Below are 21,013 nucleotides of genomic sequence, written 5' to 3' on the forward strand. Positions count from 1 at the left end.
CTTGTACTCAAGTTTTGCAGACTGGATCATAGAACTTCTGTTGCAAAACTGTTTGCAATTAATGGGTTAGACATTTTCAAATCGGTCAACGCTAACTTTAATTTCTTTAATGAGAAACATTCATGAATTAATTTACAGATATACAAAACTAGCTGTTAAGCACGAACTGAAAAACAAATCCACAGCTGTACACAAGATGTTCCACATGGTCAGTTTAGCTTTAGATCCTGTTTCAAGTGCACATTCCTGCTGAAGTGTGAAGTTCACTGTCACACTTAATTTAATGATCCAATGTTGATTCTTAAGTATCAATGAGGGTGGAAGTATAGTATCCTGTTGGCATTTTGATAACAGGATAGTATAGGTGTAAACCAAACAATAAGACAGAACTTGGAAACAAACTCCAAAAAGCAAAAGCCTCAATATTTCGTAAGTGGTTTCAAGCCTCCGTCTGCCTTGTTACCTCATCCTCAAAGTGCCACAAATTCTAGATAAAGAATCATGTTTCCCTTTCCCACAATAAGGCCATAATGAAGGCAGCTTTTGTTAAATCTGAATTGGCCTCAGTGAGTTTTAGAGTTTTGAGAAAGCTATCGTCTTTGGGCTCTTCTTCTCCATGGCCGCCTGAGCTGATTTCATCAAATCTTGAGTCTGAAGCATGCTCATGTTCCAGGTAGCCTGGAAAAGGATAAACAAGGTTGTGATGGAATCAAGTGTTAACTGCATTTAAAAAAACGATTAAAGTTAAAAGAAACCCTCCATCATTGTTGTAGTAGATGTTCTTACCATGTAGTTCAGCCCCTCTGCTACACTGTGGTCTCTGGAATAGATGAGGTTTATTTTGGTTCCCTGCACAGCTACAGGGCTGCGACCAGCGATCTCCCCCGCCATCTCTAGAGCTCCTGCCATCATGGCCTCTTTATCTGCAAACACTCGGCTGTAGGGGAGCGTTTCCAAGTAAGAGACCAATTACTTAAAGTGATAGTTGCTCTTTGAAATTGAAGTTTGAATTTGGTTGAATCCATCCCTAACAGACTGGCGTCTTAATTAAATCCAGATGTTAAATCTACAGTATCTGTAACACTGAGGAAATAAATTATTTGTGCATTAATGACTTTTAAGCTGATCTAGCACCATTATGCAACAACGCCACCTGCTGGCAGAACAAACAGGTTTGTTCTCAAACACAGAACAGTCTGGTGATCCTGCATAACCAGATTATCATGGTCATCTACCCTAGTTAAACATGAGCCTGCTTCATAACATCAAAAAACCTAAATGATCCTGACAATATCAGACTAATCCTAAAAATCAAACAAATGTTCAGTGAACACAATACTATTTAATAAAAGAAACCACTAATATAGAAGTACCTGACCAGTCCGCTGCTCTTGGCTTCATCCGCGTACATCTTCCTGGCGGTCAGAGCCAACTCATTCACTAAACTGTAGAAAATGGGGGAAGTTAATCACATAACAAAATTAACTTTATTGCATACATTGAAAGGGTTTTAAACATGTAACTTTAAAGCCATAAGAATCTAAAAGTAGTGAATTTGTAGCTTAATAGGTGTAAATTTTGTATGTTGTCTTCCCACCAGCTCTTTGAAATCTCAGCAGTTACTGTAAACTGTTTTTGTTTATCTGAATGTATAATCTTCCTGATTCATACAGTTTTAGTCTGTCTGGTCACATTATTAGCCTAATAAGAATTGACAGGAGGTGAGTGTTGAACAGTGCAGGACTATTACACGTGAAACATGTACAGTTGGAGGGTTTGTTAACCATAAAACTCCCACGGACTTTATAACATGTCAGAAGAAAGGAAAAAGAGCTGGGGGGAAAATGTTGAGCTGTAACTGTTCAGTCTGTTTTGGGGTTTGTTGAATGGATCTGTCTGATTCAGGTTATTGATACTTAGTGTTCAGCACAAAAACTTTTTGTAGGTTTCTTTTTGGGTTGAACTTTGAGAAGCTGCTCTGTAGTTCTGTTTTTTGGAAGCTCATCCCACACTAATATAAAGTTTATGGCTGTGAGACATTTAACACTTTCAAGCACATGCCAAAAAAAATATTTTCCAACTTGTGCCTAAATGAAGATATGCTTGAACAGAGGTGTGTGTGTGTGTGTGTGTGTGTGTGTGTGTTATGGCAACCTACAACACAAAGCTTTGTTGTTTCCATGGTCGTCATTGAGAAATCAATATTGATTTTTGGCTTATTAATGAAGATTTCTGTCATTTTAAATGCTTTACACACAAACACATTACATCACACGTGTTCCTACATGTGGCCTGTAACTAACAGTAAGTAAAAGATGACCTCATCCCCAGACTCTGTTCTTTATTAATAAAATGGTCTGTTTACCTGCGGCTGCCGATGACTTTGGAAGTCTCTGGAGCGTTCCAACATCCGCTGCAAGTCCAATATCAACTTCCTGTAAAGCAAAGCAGATTCCTAACTATCATCAGAACATCATGTTTTTCACCTGCATCCTTTAACACAAAGCCGTCTATTGATGTTTTATTAATGCTTTATTCTTTTAATTTTTACTTTCTTGAGCAAACATCACTGAACACGTTTTTTTTCCATTCACATAGCTTTTTTTGTTTTTCTATGGAGCCTCAAAACTGTAACTATAACTGGATACATCAGTAAACTATGTGACAACTCCTGTGTGTCTACTCGGCCAGCCCCGTTTGGTCTCCTCCTCTTTCAGGAAGAAGCAAACTGTCTTCTTTTTCGAGGTGTCAAGGCCGTCCAAATTCTAAAGTTTCCAGAGAGTAAGTGTTTGCTCGCAGCGAGTGTGCGATAGGCTGTCCTGGGAGGAACACAGCAGGTGAAATTAAAGGGTAAAGAGCTCAAAAAAGAGAAATGCGGGGTGGTGGTGGCGCATAGATAAGATGCTTGCCTTTGGTGTGGGAGACCCACTGCAAGACATCCACCATTGTGTCCCTGAGCAAGACACTAAACCTCTAGTTGCTCCAGAGGCGTGCGACGTCTGACATGTATAGCAATTGAAAGTCGCTTTGGATAAAAGCGTCAGCTAAATGTAAATTAACTGCAAAGGAGGGAGCTGTGGCAGCAACATGTGGTAAAAACACGAGTAAGTAGTTAAAGATAAAATAAAAGCTGTCAGATAAGACATGGAGAAACAGTTTGACCAACAGGTAGATAATACTGACATACGATATAGCCTTTAGTGGGGAAAAAGTAGTCACAGATGGAATAATGATCCTGTTAGATAAGGTCTAAATAGATATGCCCCCACACGAAGAAACGTACACAGCAAGTGGAAGGAAGATAAGTAAGTGCATTTAAGGGCCAGTACAGGCAGAGAAAGAAGAAGAATTAGGGTCTTAAAAGGGTTGAGTTAAGATAAAAAGGAGAGATGGAAAAAGAGAGGCTATATTGGATAGGGAGGAGACGAGCGCTAGACTTGAATAGAAAAAAACAACAACTCCCAAACAAAGAAGTTTAAAGTTGATGGCAGGAAGATGAGTCTGGGTACAGACCAAGGCACCTGCAAAGCACAACAAACCAAGAGACATGACGACAGCGAGACAGAGCTACAATGGACAAGATGGCAGCTCTAAAGTTTCATGCTGGAAGAAGGTGAGAGAGCAGCTTCAAAATGGACACAGTGGAATCTGACTATGGGGAAGAGAGGGAGGGCCAGAAATGAGCAGTGATGCAGGAGGCGTTCCACAGAGAGGCGTGCCAACCTGATGCATCACAGGCCCAAGCCCACCTCTGCTGACGTTAACGTCTTCCCAATGCTGAGGACGCGGCCAGTCAGACCACCCCTACCATCTACAGTTGAATCATAAAGAGGACAACACCACCTTAAAGACTGCGAACCTAACAGCACGAAGTTTAAAAGGTCAAGAACGCTTCACAGTGAAAATGAACTGAACAGCCAAAAATGCTCTCACATGTGACCGAGTGCTGACAGAAACTTCACCAAGGAAGAGCTCTCTGTCTCACCAAGACTGTCCGAGGCCTTGAAAACTGCAACATTTGCTGAAAAAGAACAGTTTGAAGACTGACCTCGAAAGAGTTTGGGAGTAGGAGTGTTGATAATTTGTAGGAGAAGAAAAAAAGAAAATAGGGACTGATGTTAAATCCAAAAAAGACAGAAAGAATAAGGTTAGCTCAGGATCTATAAAATAGATAGATATGTCATTAGTAATTGATTAATTAACACAAATATACTGAGTTAATAACTTTGGTGTCCTACTCTCCTCCATCAGCCACCTGTTACTGAATTTCAGCAAAAAGGGATCAGAACATCAGGCATTCCTTGTGTTTTAAACAGAGATTTAGGAAAAGGGGATCCAGTGGGATTATTTTATAGTAAAGCTGTTAGAGATCAGCTCTGCTCTGGGGGAGGAACAGCCAGCGCAGAACTCCTCAGTGTAGCAGATACAATGACAGGCAGCCTTTCAGGCTTGATTTTAAAGAGGCTGAAAGGAGAAGCCACATTGAAGCCTTTATAAAAGCAATTTCAGCAGCACATTGCTACTGCATGCTTAAATTTGATTGTGAGTCTTAAATCACGATTGACCTTTGTGATGTATTCCACAGGAACAACCAAGCAACTGTAATGATAACCTGAGACACGTGTGTGATGCTGAACACCTGAGTTAATCTATGTCTTCTTTCTGTTTTTGTAGGTATTATTAGTAAAGTAGTCTGAAGTATGGAAGAATTTTAGTGCACTAATGAACAATGGAGTTTTATTTCAAGATTTACTATTTGTACGTCCAATAGCAATGTAATTCAATACACAGATATACAGGGCGTTAGAAGGGTTAAATTGCAAGCATCTAGGAAGCAAACTCATGTTGAAAAAGATAGATATTTTCCTCACAGATAGGAAAGTTTCCAAACTACAAACAGTAGGATAAAGCTCACTTATTGGTAATAGTAAGATACAGTTGCAAGCAAGGTAAATACTTCTTCGCAGCCAGTCAAAGGCCACTCTCCTATGAGGCCTCGTGAGGCAGACGCAGCAGCAGGCAAGATCAAGCACGACCTGCACCACCACAGAGACAACTTTGAGTCCAAGTGAACCAGCAAAGGGAAGAACAAGACTGAAACTACAAACGACTGAGCGCCCTCAAATTGGTACCCAAGAAACCTGAGTGCCAAAAAGAGTTCCACAGTACAACAGGCAACTTTCAAAATAGACATCATACATGTTTATCGGACATTTTGAACCATTCTGAAGTGTCGCATGAATGATTGTCGAAACATTGTTATGTCTGGTTACTGTATTGTTACACAGAAAGTTCACTATGCACCCTGTGTAATTGTTAGCTTGCTAAAGTATAAAAGGAAAGAACAGCTCACTGCATAAAGATATCATTTTGTTTCACGAGTGTAAACCATTTACAAGGTATCTCTCACTATATTATAGCACGTATGGGTAGTTTAATATGTTCATGCTCATTTAAAGGGTAATAAGGAGAGAGGAGTAATGGAAATCCTTGTCATTATAACTTGCTCAAATATGTTAGCAAAAGAAACAGCCCACCGCATGATTGATTTTACAACATGTAAACAATTTACACAGTATGATAGCATCAAAAACACTTGCAAAGGAAAATGTAGAAGCAGATTTTGTGAAAATTGTATTACAAGACATACATCAATCTAGTCCCATCACAGTAAGAATGTCCTGTTTCTAACACGGAGCACAAACAACACCAGTTTATTCCACAAAAGTCAGGTTGTGGATGAAATGATCAAGCGGAGGGCATGCAGAGGACACAGAGAGGAGGAGCGGGCAGTCAGGGACTTTCCCAGATCCAGGTGCAGTAGGAAAGAGAGCCAAGAGATGATGTGAAGCCAAGAAACAGAGCTATAAAAGGAGGTCCAAAAGGAGGTGAAAGTCAGTTGTTACATGGTTTTCATGTCGACTCGGGTCTCTGTTCTGGTAATACAATGGGGCTCTATTTAGCACCGATCTCTGACACACTCCGGTGGAAATTTTGTTTCTTGTTGCCGTCTGTCTTTGTTGATAATAAAAATGTTGGTAAGAGTTCAAGCTTTCTTATCTGGCCCAAATCTTGAATCTTTACATGACAATCAGGGAGGGGAGTTTCAGCTGCAAAGCTTTTTAAAGCTGATCTGCTCCGTCCCCTCGCTCTCTCAGCTCCTGCAAGGTCACCTTTTGTTTGTTTCATTTTTCACTCATCCATGCATCCGCCTATGTTACTGATCTCACTCATTTCCACATAATATTGATTTGTTTATCTAAGAAGTTTAATAACAGTTTTCACTGTTTGTTTGTACCACATCTCTGTTCTTCCACCTTCTTCTTTGTCTGAACTATGAGCCAATTCATAACTAGTGAATATCATCCATCGTCAACCGTCAACCCTGGACACTCGCCTGCCCATTGCAGGGCACACAGACACAAACAACCACTCACTCACATTCACACCTAAGGACAAATCAGAGTTGCCAGTTAAGCTAGCATGCATGTTTTTTGGACTGTGGGAGGAAGCCGGCAGACAAGGGGGGGGAACATGCAAATAGAAAGGCTTGGGACGACCAAGGTTTGAACCCCCTAACCTAAACCACTGCACAACCGTGCCGCCCTATGTAGTGAATACTTCCTAAAAGAAAAAAATTTACTTTTAGGCTAAATGGAAGTTATCACTATATTGATAATGTGATTCCAGTGAATTTAGATTTTTTTTATTTTATTTTTTATGATTTAGTCCTTGCGGAAATTCATTTTGTGTCATACAGCAAACGTCAGATGAACAACATCAACAAACTAACAACCAGACAACTGCACTGGCAACACAAACATCCCCCCCGAGTGCAGCGCAAGTTACGCTAAAGTGCAGCTCACCGACACCCCAAGATTCAGCTCTGTTTTATTACCTCATTGTTTGTTAAGAAATCTAATACTAGTAGACACAAATGACCTGCGGGCCCGGTTGGTTCGGAGAGATGGCACCTTAGACCTTCTGCCTGATGGTCACAGCTCATACTCGCCAAATAGGGGATGTGATACATCTCTAATAATCGCCTGCCCCTTCCTCGCCGATCGGGACTCGCAGCTCGTCGTCATGCTAGTTTGCTGTACCCCAGCTATTTTACTGGACATTAACTATCTTATGCTGTTTATTTTTATTATTCACTGACACTGTGAAATACCAGGCAATGGAACAAAAAGTTAGTATGCGTTCCACAAAAGGACCAAATATATTTCTCTGTCCACATTAAAAAGTCTCAGTTTAGGCATAAAATATAGACACTGCAACCTTTCTTATAAATAACACCTGTATTAAATAGTGGGAAATAGTACACACTGTACTCGGTCAGTCAAAAAAGACTCTACCGATCTGATGATGTCACCATTTACTCCTAACTGCAATAGTCTCTCCATCATAATATGGGGTCTGATGGGACTTAATGTAGATGAAAAGTCTACAAAAGAACACATACATATTTGCTTGGGCCAGTCAAGATGACAATAAATGTTATGCAGCATAAATAAAGCATCCTCACATTGTTGAACTGACTAATGAAGGGTTATCATAGATGCGTAAAACTCACTCACTCACAGGATCACGATTAGCTAGGCGCACTCCAATACACTGCTTACAGTCACATGATGACGCTCGACAACAGACTAGAGGAAAACCAAACTGTGCTAGTTATCGTTTACTGATTCTGTCGTCCAAGTCAACACGTGTGTGAAATCTGAAACCTCCCAATTCATTCACCCATTTAGTGCCCAACAAGCTGTGAAATATGGTGATCAATTCCTGAGTTACAGCCAAAAACGTGTTTTGTGAGTTGAGGTCACACTTGACCTTCGACCACCAAATTCTAATCAGTTCATCCTTGAGTCAATGATTGTGCTAAATTTGAAGAAATTCCCTCAAGGAGTTTTGAGATTTACGAGAATCTGATGGATGGACAACCCGCAACCATAATGTCTCCCTGCACGCTTAAAAATATTGTTAGTTGAATAATTACAATGAAGTGTAAAAATAAATTTGAAGTATACTTTTACCGTCATTCAGGGAATACAAGTCATTTAAACTTCATTTTAACATTTCACATTTCTTGTTTTTAAATTTAGATGGGCGTGTACATACCTTTACCTGGAACCATGCGTCCTGGGTACACAGGCGGATGTCACAGGCTGTGACCAGGTCAACACCTGCCACAGAGCACAGCATCCACAGTTAACATGACAGTGTGTAAACTCACTTTTCTTTTCTCTGCCCGTTTAAAAGTACACAACCTCCAGTCAGGTCAATCTTTGCAATAGCAGGTAATTGTACCATTTTCAGAACACTGACTTATCTAAACTGATGGCTTGGGGCCTGTTTCACAAAGCAAGTTAGGCTCAGTCTGGCTGTTTCTGGCCATCGTTGTATCCTGAAGCTGATTATCAACTGGCTCAGTTAATTTGGATTTTCCAATCCAGCAATGAGGCAGAGTTGTAAATCACAGGTAATATCAGATTCAAGAGGGGATTGTTTCATATGATACTGCGTTACACAAAACTAGGACAGAAGCTGCATTAACATGAATGATATTCAAATATTAATAGTAAGATTAAGTGTGGGAATTATTGTCAAGGCCAGGGGTTTTCAAAGTCTGAGGACAGTGGGCCTTATATTAATTATTGTAAACCACGGTCTAAAGTAAAATAGTAATAAATAATAAGAATGAGGATTTTTAGCTCTCTGACTATAAAGCAGTCTGTTACCTGTATTTAAATGTGCTATACAAATAACTTATTATTATTTAATTTAAAATCTAACTTATTATTAGTTGCAGTATAATAACGTGATGATGACGCCTTACCTCCCCCAATACAGGCTCCATGGACGGCCACCACAACAGGCTTTGGACACTACAAGACGAAAATAATAATCAATAGGATGACAGGAAAATACACTGACAACCCAACATGGTCAACGCCGTCCAAATTCAAAAATCAAATCTTGTAATTCCTCAGAGTGATAAACAGAAGCCCTCTTCACCTTCTCTATGACGGAGAACGCCTCTTGATATTTAGCAATCATTTTTCTGATGTTCCAGGAAATCCTGGCCGTGTCGTCGCCCTCTGGTTGGAGTACCTCGCTGGCCATGTCCATCAGGTCAATACCTGGGCGGTAACACAGCACAGAGAATAAGTACAAATTTACTACGAAGACAGTGTCACTAAAACAGCTCGATACCCACCGGCTGTAAAGAGCCGCCCTGCTCCAGAAACCACCACCACTCTGCAGTCTGGGTCTTCAGCTATCTCATTAAAGCAATCCACCATCTCACTGAGAGAACAACAAACCAAAAACAAAAGCTCCGGTCAGTGTTGGGTAAACTGTTAAATAAATAAAGACTAGTATGAGTGGTTTACTTTTTAACATGAGTTTAATATTAATTATTTTAAAATGTTTCTTGTAATTTCTTTAGGATGTGCTTTAGGATGGATAACTGTTTTCAAAGAAATCCGTAGGCTAGTTGCTCTTTAAAATATGCAATACAATAATAAATTTGCAAATCTGAATATAACTTTTAAGAGGTGCTTTAACATTTATGGAATATGGATATTAATCTGATCTGAACTTTTTGGGAGATCAGTGCCAACACGTAATGATTATTTATGGCAATTTAACTGAGTAACATTGCTCAAAGGGATTTTTTTTAAATACAGAGACTATCGTCAACAAAAATCCAATGACTGCCTTCAGACTGGACAAAACTCAGCTGCCAGGTTTTTAACCAGAACAAGAAACCGGATCACATGACTCCTGTTTTTGCTTCATTACTACATCAGGGGATCCTACATGTTTTATGGCCTCTCTCCCGGTTATCTCTCAGACCTTTTTGTACTGTCTCCACCAGCCCCTTGAGATCCTCGGGCAGAGGTCTGCCGTCTGTCCCAGAGGCCCGACTTAAAGCTAAAGGGGACAGAGTGTTTGCAGTCAGGGCCCCGAGGCTCTGGAACAGCCTGCCCGAGGAAATCAGGGCCCCTTCTTATAAACAAACTCCTTTATATTGTTTTTCTTGTTTTAATTTTTGTGTGTTGTATTTTCTGCCCTTGTAAAAGCACTAAGTTCCTGAAATAAATTCTAAGGAGGAGCTTTCACATTTATGGATATTTTATGTGATGTAACTGAATCTTCAATAAGCAAAACTTTTTGGGAGGTCAGTGTCGACACCCATCCCTAACACATAATGATTATTCAGCAGCTTAACTTAGTAACATTCCCCAAAGGGATTTGTTTAAGACAGACAGCACTTAATTAAAAAAATAACAGCCATGTTCATTTGTTTTAAGAGAGATTCTTGCCTCCAGAAGGCTTTGTTCATGGCGTTGCGTTTCTCAGGACGGTGAAGCTCTACGTGTGTGACGGACTCCGCTGGGTGAGTGATGGCCAGGGTGGTGTAAGGAGGGACGGGACCACCTGAAGACGGCGACGACGACATGGCCCTGACAAGAGCCTGACTGGGCAGCCACAACCCGCTGTCTGGCAGAAGAGAAACAGAAAAAATAATAAATAAAACAAACAGAATGAGTTATCCAGCAGGAAGAGATTTTAACGATAAGAAGTTACGTAGATTTAGAAGAGAAGAGCAGAGAACTGCTAAAGCTCAGGGCAGAAGAATATTTTATGATTTGATTATTGACCTTTTTGGGGGGGTTGAACTGTTAGTTTGACAAAATAAGACATTTAAGAAGTCACCTTGGGCTCAAAACAAGTGATGGATGTTTTTCACAATTTTGTGGAAGGGCTGGGAGATGTGGTCAAAAATGTTATCACAATAAGAAGTTTCATATATCAATAGTTATCAGGATAAATGTCAAATCAATATTTCTTAAAGTTAAAAGGCTGATTTCTGCTCCTGAGTGAAACCAAATGCTTATTTGTGGTTTTAAATTTTTCTTTATGGTAAGAATAAACACTTGATACCAAACAGTGGATCACTAAACAAGTCTATGTCAGAACATTTAAAACAATTATGATAAATCTTTTTTCAACAAAAATGCACAAGTAAAATTAAGCACAATCTATTTTCAGTCCCTTTTCCTCAAAGTAAATATCTTAATAGAAAAATAAGTGCTAATTTGTTTGTGAATCAAAAGAATGAAGTCAAACATTTAATGAATATTTGTTATATTTTTTGGAGGAAAATTTTATTGCAATAATTATCATTGTAATTTTAATTGTTATTTTACACTGCACTACAATAAAAACAAGAATATCCTAAAACCAAAATCTGAAAATACAGATAATTTTAATTCACTAAATCTATGTTAAGTCCCAGAGGCAGTAGGACCTCACGCAGTGGTGCCAAGCCAAGTAGCATTGCATTGTAATATATTTGTCAAGCACAAGGTCGTGCTTTTACAAGTGGAGGAAAGTAGAGCTGAAACAAATCGCTCCAAATAAAATTAAATGGCAACGAGTTTGATAAGTCATTATGTACAAGAAACAACTGTTTAATAACATAACCTTGAGCTTTTGGAAGTTGTGCTTTTTTCACTATTTTCTCACATTGGATGGACTTAATTAATTAATAAATAAATAAGTTAAATTGTAAATGAAATCAGTTTTATCTCCAGCAAGTGTAAAGTATAATAAAACAATATATCAACAGATGAGCTTAATACAACCCTGCATGTTGCATGCGATGCTCCCACTGGTGACCTTTCACCTACATGGCACTTCAGAGCTGTTGTTTACATCAGTTAAATAAGTATTCATCTACGAACTAGCACGAGCTGATACACCATGGAAAACGTGATAATTAACACGAGGTGCACATTTAAATTCAATGCATTTTATATAATAGTAACAAACAGCCGCAAACAAACACACAAAACACGCTCACTTACATTTCGAGACGGCTGACCGGACAACGGCTGACAACATCTCCACGTGAACGTGTCGAAATCCAGATTATTTGATAATGAACGGAGATTAATGAACTTCACCTGCTTCCTTCTGTCTGTGCAGCTCAGCGTGCTGCTAACCAACGTTACTGAAGCTAACTAGTTATTAACAGCTGTCTTACCGAAAGTCTTTGGTGGTAAAGTTACCTGCTTGCACACAAAAAGCAGCCGATATACAGTCCTGCTGTGTGTACCAAAGGTTAAGACGCAGGTTGCAGCCAAACAAATGTAATAGTGTCCAATAACAAAGAAACTTTCATGACTCCTCCTTAGCTAGTTTTAGCCTGGTACGGTGGCCGACTGGGCTCATATTCACTGCTCGATAAAAAGGCGCTGCATTATGTGCTGTATAAAGTTATGCTCGTGTCTTTTGAGGTCAATATTTTGTTAATAACTTTTAAATACTGTGCTTATACCCTGGTTTATGTAACAATACTGAATTTAGATATGAAAACACATTTGTATGTAGAGTAATTAACCACTTATATTTATTCTTTATATGGACACAGCACACTTTGTTTTCTTGTTTTCTGTTCTGCTTTTTTTTTTTTTTACAACATAACATGCAGTATTGATGTGGTTTTTGTGGGTGGTAGCATCTATGACATGTACTAGTTTACTTTATCTCTTGTCTGTGTACTCAAAACAGCCCGTAGAGCAGCTGTAGCCTCGTCTGTTCACACTTTAACTGTTGTTTTCTGATAGTTTGACTCTTTTAATCAGCTGGGGGTAAGTTGGAATTATTATTTATATTGCATAGGCTTGGCTATAGGATTAAATTTATGAGTTTTTATAATTGCATTTCATATTTTTACTTGTATTTGTATGAATTAGTAGTAGTGTGTACCTGCCCAGGAATTGCATGATGTAAAGTAGCTAAAAAGCATCTCCTCTCTATGATATTAATGTTTTTGTTCAGGTCATGTGTGACAGTATTACATTTATAAGTACTGTAGTATTCATGCACTCTTGTAGTATTGCACCTTGAAGTATGGTCACAATCTGATCTGTAGCTAGATACAGTTTGTTGTCCAATAACTACGTCTTTATGTTTGCTAATCTGGGTTTTGCTTGATGTCTGTGTATAATAGTTGTTTCACTATTATGATAAATAAACAACCTTGTAACCTTGTTTATATTTGTATTCTTCTATAAAATCTGTTTTTGTACAGTTAATATTGAGAGTTAAGAGTTAAATGTGTGTCAACATACTCACAGCGGTTCAGATTCTCACAAAGAGCCCAATCTTTGAGTTTTAGTGTGCAAAACTGTCTAAATTCTTACAGAAGTGCAAAATACAGTCCAGATCACTAAAGCATTGCAACATACTTAACTGGTAATAACTTCACAACCACGTGTCCTACATTTGAAATGTATGGGAGCTACTTACTGTGAATTGGGTTTTAAAGTTATACCTATATTTTCCAGTGTCACAGTATCACTGTAGCTTTAGCTTTACTGTAGCTGAGCTTTAAAGGATTAAACTTACAATACCATGTAAATATCTAAGTTTTGGTGTCCCGATTAAAGCTAATTTTGTGGTTGATATAGAACAAAAACAGTAAATCAATGCACTGAAGAACAGTCAGTCATCATTTTGCACTGTCACTGTGTTTTACATGGCTTTAAGTTTGTTTTATTCTCTCTCTGTTTGAAATGTACTCTGTTTTAATATGAAGCACTTTGTAACTGTGTTTTGAGAGGTGCTATATAAATAAAGTTTATTTTTAATAGGAACTTTATTGCACATGGTTTTCAACTACCTGGTTCACACGTTTAGAGGCTCTGCAGAGAAACGTGAGTTGATTCCTGCCCACTGGCATCACAGGGGCCTCGGACCTGGAGAAATCACATTACCTTGTTTGTTGCTCAACGTTTGAGGACAAACAGCGGCTTTAAGTAAGATAATTTACTTGATAATTTAGGTGTTCTTATAAATATCTTTGTTTATTTCATTCTGCATGTGAATAAAACGTGTTGAGTGTTAAAATGTCGAGTTTACTTAACAACCTCATTTCATAGTTTAAAATAAAAAGTAAAGAGTCTCTCCTGAGTTTTGTGGGATGAGGAGGACACACAGTGGCAAGCAGACAAACTGTATTTAATTTGTTGTATTATGCAAATAACAAGAAGAAGTAGCCTATGAGTAGCCCACAGACTGGATTTTAGTGGATCTGATAATAGCTGAACATTTGACCACAGCTGGCAACTCGGGGAATGTAAATGTAATAATATTTCACTGTTTTAATTGACTTACTTATTTTTTTTTAGTGAAACACGACTAAACAGTCAGTGAAACGTCAATTAAATTAGCCAAAATAAATAAATAAATACATAACTCCTTTTACCGTTTCCGCATTTTCTGCATGCGCATTTACATAATCCGCGTCTGTGTGGAAACGGAAAAGTTTTCGTGATACAAAATGTTAAAGACAATCTAATTGTGGTTATCAGATTTATTTTTTTCATTAGCCGAATCTTTGTTTTCACATAGCCCAATTACGGGGATGTATAGTCGTTTTAAAAAGCGGTAGTTTCTGCATAAAGGGAACAAGGAAATAAACTGAAGGTGTCCAATTTTTCGACCTCATTCCAAAACAAAAGATTATAGACCGTTTAAATAGATGTGCTTAAAGTACTTTATGTTTCCTCACTTCACTGTATGTTATGAGGTAAAAGCACCATCAGTCCCCATTGTATGTTTGTGAAAGACTCCCACGTTTCTGATGTGCACAACTCATACTTACCTTTAACTGCAAACAAGTAGGTGGAAAAAAATAATGTGTACATCATGGTGTACACCAGCTTATATAATGTTTACATAAACGTGACACATTGAAAAAGCTACAATGAACAACAACAACGTTGTCTAAAATCAAGTGTTTCTGTAAATTGTAATAGAATAGACTTTATTTTCATGTGTACAACGAATATACATACACAAATAAATCTTCATATGCAAGTGAGCAATTTGTAACAAAGAAATTTTCCCTCAGGGGTCAGTAAAGTATTTCTGATTCAGATTCTGAAAGTCACCTTCCTTAGAGACTTGATGTTGGGTCTAGAAGTCCCGTCTTAACTGACTGTGAGCTTTATTTACAATTTGCCCTTTTGTAAATACCTGTTTTAAAATCAAAATTATGTATTTTATAAATTGTTGTCTGTGTAAACTGTTAAGCACAAATTCTGCAGTTGCATGAAGAGTGTAGTTTTCACTATTCTCCACCAGAGTGCGCTGGAGATCAGTTTGTAGTTCGTCAGTAAACATAAAACACATTTTCTTCCCTCAGAAGACTTTTTATATTCTTAAAAGTTTCTTTTCACATTTATGCTTCAGATGACATTCATTTTTGTTTAATATACAAGTTACAGCTCTATTTCTGACGGTAAATAACAGAGTTCTCATGTTTTAAACTCCTATTGGACCAGATTGTGTCACATGACCAGGAAGTGTTGTGGAACTGCACATGCACCAACCTTATTTTGTTAAAATTACGTATTTTACTGCTTTTATTAGCTTTTTTTTAATAATTCTTTTACTTGTCTGCTTATCGTGTACTTTATTTTTGGTCTTATTGTGTGGAGTTAAAACTGAAACAGAAACTGAAAACCGTCAGTGAGAGTCCCGGTGCGAGGAATCACCTCCTTATCCCTGACCTTTTCTCAGTATCGCTTCTCGGCCTTTTGGCTAAGATCAAGTGTAGTATCTGTTCTTATCAGTTTAATATCTGATACGTCCCCTACCCGGGGACCATATATTAAATTGATTTTTGGAGCAGGGAGATGGAATAGGGGCTTGCTCCGTCCACTCCACGCATCGACCTGGTATTGCAGTATCTCCAGGACCGGTGCACCCCCCACTCTGTGTTCACAAATAAAATCAGCTTAATAGTTTGCTGTTCAGGTCACATTTGGTGCAATGGTTGTTCAAGGCAGTGCAATTCAGTTGTTTATCCAAGTTAATGTAGTAATATATTACAACATACCCCATGCAATTAAGTTTTGCATTCATAAGTGTATTCAAGTAATATAAGCCAATTGGACTCATTATTTAGAAGGAGAGCTTTTATGTAAAAAATATATATATCTCACCTAATACATTGGGTGTAAGCAGAATTTTAATATTATGGCTGAATAAAGTGACGTTCATTTTAACTATTTATTGATGGATATCAGAATTAGCTTTATTGCCAATTAGGTTTACACATACAAAGAATTTGCTTTAGTGACTTTGTGCATAATAATAAACATAAAGTATATAAATATAAAATTGACAAGATGCAAAGAAGAGGATAGGGGCTTGTTCCATCCACTCCATGTGTCAACTTGGTATTTCAGTTAGGGTTTTCTGATTGGTGGTCTCTAATAAGGCCAATCAGAAGTGCCGATCAGTTGATGCAATACTTATTATTATATGATTGTTGAGTTGAAGGCTATCAAAAGTGAGCTGCAATCCTCAGCTGAAAATGTATACGCGTGTGTGTGTTGTTCTCTGCCTGGTTGGCCATGAGTTTGGGTGGTAACGTCACAGTCATGAGCTAATTGGGTGTCGGGGAGCTGCACCTTAGTATAACATCGGGTGATGTTTGTGTGCAGTTGTCTGGTTGTTGGTCTAATGACACACTATGAATTTCCAAAAGGACTAATAAATATGTAATATATGTATAATATGTATATGCTGTTGGGCTGGACTCATTTGTTGGCGGTAAATAGATACAACTGGTGATTTTAGGTTAGCTTTAGATGTGGAAATACAACATTGCATGCTGGGAAATGTAGCCATTATTTGTCAAGTAAAATGTAAATAATCTCTTTCAGCCTTAATACAGAAATGTTTCTTCTGTATTAAAGTACTGCAGATTCGCACACAACCAATAGCCTCTGGTTTTGGTAATTTACAGAAGGTCAGCACCCTCAGTCTGCATGGTATGTCTGTGAAAGACCCCCTCGTCTCTGATCTGTACAACTCATACTTACCTGGCAGGGGAGATACCATGATCAAGAAGGTGGTTCACCCAGGGTGAGGCTTAGCCATTGCACTCTGGTTGAGCTGACCTCTGCGAATTCCCCAAATGTGGGAATCTCGACTGCATAATTTCTGGTAGTGGGGGACTGCGTTCGCGCTCTCCCCTGATAACATGTGAAATGAAAACTCAAAGCAAATATATGTGTTGTTGGGCTTTTCAAATCAGTGACCTGGATTAAAAGGGCTCCTATCTGACATTTTAAAATAGTCTGCATTGGTCAGTGTATACTTACAGTGGGGAGAACAAGTATTTGATACACTGCTGATTTAGCAGGTTTTTCGACTTACAAAGCATGTAGAGGTCTGTAAGTTTTATCATAGGTACACTTCAACTGTGAGAGACGGAACCTAAAACAAAAATCCAGAAAATCACATTGTATGGTTTTAAATAATTAATTTAAATTTTATTGCATGACATGCAATTATATGATCACCTACCAGCCAGTAAGAATTCCGGCTCTCACAGACCTGTTAGTTAGTGAATGTAACACGGGAGTGTGGCGTCAGAAAACAGACTGGGAGTTGTTGCAAAGTAAACGGCGACATGCACAGTACAAGTGTAGGCAGATGAGTGTTTTTTGCAGAATATTTTAATAAAAATATGATGTCAAAAACCCTGTCAGCCGCATTTTGTTTCTGCTTTGCAAGACCCAATCAGAGAGCCGAGCGTGAGCGGCTCCTCCGTTTTGGCCCGTCTTCACTAAAACGCCCTCCGGAGTTTTGAAACGCAAAATGGGGTCGGCAGCGTTTCAATAAAGTCAAATTGTATATATTCAGAAGATTTGGCTGGTATCTTCACTTGTGTATACAGATAAGGAGATTCCATTAGAAAATTATATTTTAATTAAAAATACATATTTTTGAAAATTGAAGAAACCAGATGGTTAATTATGTGGTGAAATATTTCTTTACTCTCAGTATATGACAAACACTTGTGCCTGTGGATAAATTAACAAATCTGTGGTAGAACATGCAAAACTACTGTGACAAAATCTTTTTCAACAAATATTACTAAAAAATTTTCAGCCCCTTTTCCCAACAACAAAAAAATTTTAATAGAAAAAGTAAGTGCTAATTTCTTTGTGATTCAAATTAATTAAACCAAACATTTATTGACAATATATTGAAAATTTATTATATTGTTATTGCGGAAAAATATATTGCGACAGTTATCATTATTGTTTTATTGTCCAGCCCTACACTATGCCAATAGTGAAAAAGCATTTAACATCAAACATTAGTGTAAACAGGAACCCTCAAGGCTTCCAGGGCCTGAAACATCTGCCATCCATGATAGTTCTGGGAAACAACAGGGGCTACATTCATTACCAGGGCCAGCCCAAACTCTGCCGCAAGTGTGGTGAGAATGGGCACCTGGCAGAAGCGTGCCAGCAGATCATTTGTGGTAAATGTAGAGAAATTGGGCATACTTTCGAGGAATGCACCAATGGCAGAAAGTGCAATCTTTGTGGAGAAACAAACCACCTCTTCAGAGATCGCCCTAAGTCATTTGCCAACAAATTAAAGGCAGCAAAGCCAAAGGAAAAGACACAAAATGGCGGACAAGACGAAGCAGTTAGAGAGCTAATTGAAGAGGCTGGGCTGGAGAATTCAAATCTCCCGCCAAATCCTGTGATTGGAGGAGAAGGACCAGTAGAGGCGGGAGAAGGGGAGGGGCCTGCAGCTGCCCCACAAGTGGAGAACAGGGAGGAAGCAGTGGCAGTGCAGGCAGAAGGCGGAGCTAGCTCAGTGACTGGCTCAGAACAAAAATTTGGCCAGTCACAGAGTGATAACGAGGATGTCCCCCTCCCCAATGCCCAGCCGGCCAAGAGACTAATTTCAGAATTGTCTTCTGAGTCTCCTGGAGCCTCGGAAAAGAGGGGAAGAGCTGAGAGCTACTCAGACAGTTCATCTGTGGAGGAGCCCAGAGTCTTCCCCTCCAATTCGCCTAATGAAGTCTCTTTTTTAACTATAGCTCTGCAATCAACCCCTAAGGACTCAAAGCTCAATGCAACCCTGCGTCAGAGGCCAACTCCTAGAGTCCGAAAGGGAAATGGAGCTCAACCCCGTTATCTCTCACCCATGAGAATGAAGGAAGAGCTCCATTCACAAGAAATCCACTAACTGCTTTAAACATTTGAAATCCCCCCTTTTTTTTAGTCTTTTAAGATGTCATACCTGCAAATTTTAACCATACTCATGACACTCACCTTCTCAACTATCAATGTGAGGAGTGTGAAGTCGAGAGTTAGAGCCCAGATTGTTTTATCCTTTCTTAACTCTTTTAAGTCTGACGTGTTTTTAATACAGGAATGCGGCCTACCATTTTTAAAACACTACAGAGAATGGGAGGAGTTATGGCCACAAACGTCGATATGGAGCGGCTCAAATGAAAACAAAAATGATGGAGTGGCCATTTTAATAAAAAAACCTCTAGTCCTGGTGAAGGGCAGCACTGTGGTGAGAGATGGTCGGGCACTTTTAACACACTTGACTTTTATGGGGAAGGATTTTAACGTCTTAAATATTTATGGCTTTAATGACAAGAACGACAGGTATGACCTTTTAGAAGACCTGCAGCCCCACATGCTAGGCAGGGCACCTTTAGTTGTAGGGGGGGATTTAATTGTATTTTAAGCAGGAACGACAGGAGAAGAATAGGGGACGATTTTAAAGTGGACAAGACTTCAGTTTTACTTCAAAGCATATGCAGTGATTTTAGACTTGTGGACTGTTTTAAAACCATGCATCCCAGAGAGGAGGGCTTCACCTGGTTCAGTAGTGATGGCACCCGAGCCTCTCGCATAGACTACATTTTATCACGTGATTGCCCACCAACCGATGCTAGATTGGAACCTGTTTTCTTTTCTGATCACGCAATTCGCAACACGCAAAAGAGGGACAACAGACGCATGTTGGGACTGCAGAAACGGCTTCAGAGGTATTTTAAACTAATCCAACATGGAATGGATTTTAATGAAGAGATAAAACAAATTAAAACAGAGATGTCGGTTTTAGCAGAAATTAATAGCAAAGGTGTGATTTTAAGAAGCAAGGAAAGGGAAATAGAGGAAGGAGAGAAGTGCACAAGATATTTTTTTAAGATAATCGTTAATAAAGGGGGGGCCATGTTGAGACTTAAAAAAGAAAACGGGTGCACAGCTGACACAACAGAGGAAATCAAAGAAACTGTCGAACATTTTTACCGTGAACTGTACGCAGAAAAAACTGTTAACGGGGACACCATGACCGAAGTTTTAAAATCCATTGACCAAGCAACAAACGACAACGTGCTTTTAACCCAAGATTTTACGATACCTGAATTAAACAAATGCATCAAATCTTTTAAGACAGGGAAGTCGCCGGGAGAAGACGGGCTTCCCTTGGAATTTTATCTGACATTTTGGGACATTTTAGCACCAGACTTGCTTGCTGTTTTTATGGATTTTGAACAAATGGACCGACTTCCTGACAGCTTTAGAGTAGGGATAGTGACTCTCCTTCACAAAGACAAAGACAAGACGGGCTTGAAAAATTGGAGACCTATCACACTCTTAAATTTTGACTGTAAACTTTTTAGTAAACTTTTAGCCTCACGGATGTCCTTGTTTTTAGAAGACCTGATTCACCCGGATCAAGCCTGTGCCGTCCCGGGGAGGAAGATCACCGACAGCCTGGTACTGATCCGAGATACCATCTGTTACGCGAGAGACAGAAACATTCGGCTAGTAGTTCTGAATTTAGATTTTGAGAAAGCCTTTGATCGGGTCTCGCACCAGTACCTTTTCCAGGTACTGCAAAAAATGGGGTTCCCGAGAAGGTTTATAGCCTGGGTGGGACTGCTGTACCGGGAGATCAACAGCAAATTCATTGTTAACGGGCATCTGACAAGAGCAGTGGATATAAACTGCGGTGTCCGTCAGGGTTGTCCGTTATCTGCCCTCCTCTACGTTATCTGTATAGAACCATTGGCACAGACCTTGAGAAGGGACCAACGAATCCATGGGGTAGGAGTCCCAGGGAGGGGGACTCGAGACAAAATGTATTT

The 21,013-nt window shown here is 39.0% G+C and overlaps 1 protein-coding gene and 2 non-coding genes across 3 annotated transcripts; 2 read left to right on the forward strand and 1 right to left on the reverse strand.

Moving 5' to 3' along the window:
• Positions 1–556: 556 nt before the first annotated feature.
• LOC119882249 (delta(3,5)-Delta(2,4)-dienoyl-CoA isomerase, mitochondrial-like) lies at positions 557–12,211 on the reverse strand. The gene is given in 11 exon segments (XM_038692238.1): positions 557–678; positions 787–937; positions 1,374–1,445; positions 2,366–2,381; positions 2,384–2,435; positions 8,125–8,189; positions 8,843–8,891; positions 9,022–9,146; positions 9,224–9,312; positions 10,335–10,512; positions 11,883–12,211. Coding segments are annotated over 11 exon segments (939 nt in total). The 5' UTR covers positions 11,920–12,211; the 3' UTR covers positions 557–573.
• A 3,396-nt stretch (positions 12,212–15,607) lies between these two features.
• LOC119883658 lies at positions 15,608–15,798 on the forward strand. Its single transcript, XR_005440728.1, has one exon. It is a non-coding gene; the product is annotated as a U2 spliceosomal RNA (small nuclear RNA).
• A 1,110-nt stretch (positions 15,799–16,908) lies between these two features.
• Positions 16,909–17,072, forward strand: LOC119883647. The gene has a single exon (XR_005440719.1). It is a non-coding gene; the product is annotated as a U1 spliceosomal RNA (small nuclear RNA).
• The last annotated feature ends 3,941 nt before the right edge of the window (positions 17,073–21,013 follow it).

This window comes from Micropterus salmoides, unplaced genomic scaffold, assembly GCF_014851395.1.
Source record: "Micropterus salmoides isolate LMB-PRFRI ecotype aquatic unplaced genomic scaffold, ASM1485139v1 Ms_hic_scaffold_3, whole genome shotgun sequence".
Classification (NCBI taxonomy): Eukaryota; Metazoa; Chordata; class Actinopteri; order Centrarchiformes; family Centrarchidae; genus Micropterus; species Micropterus salmoides.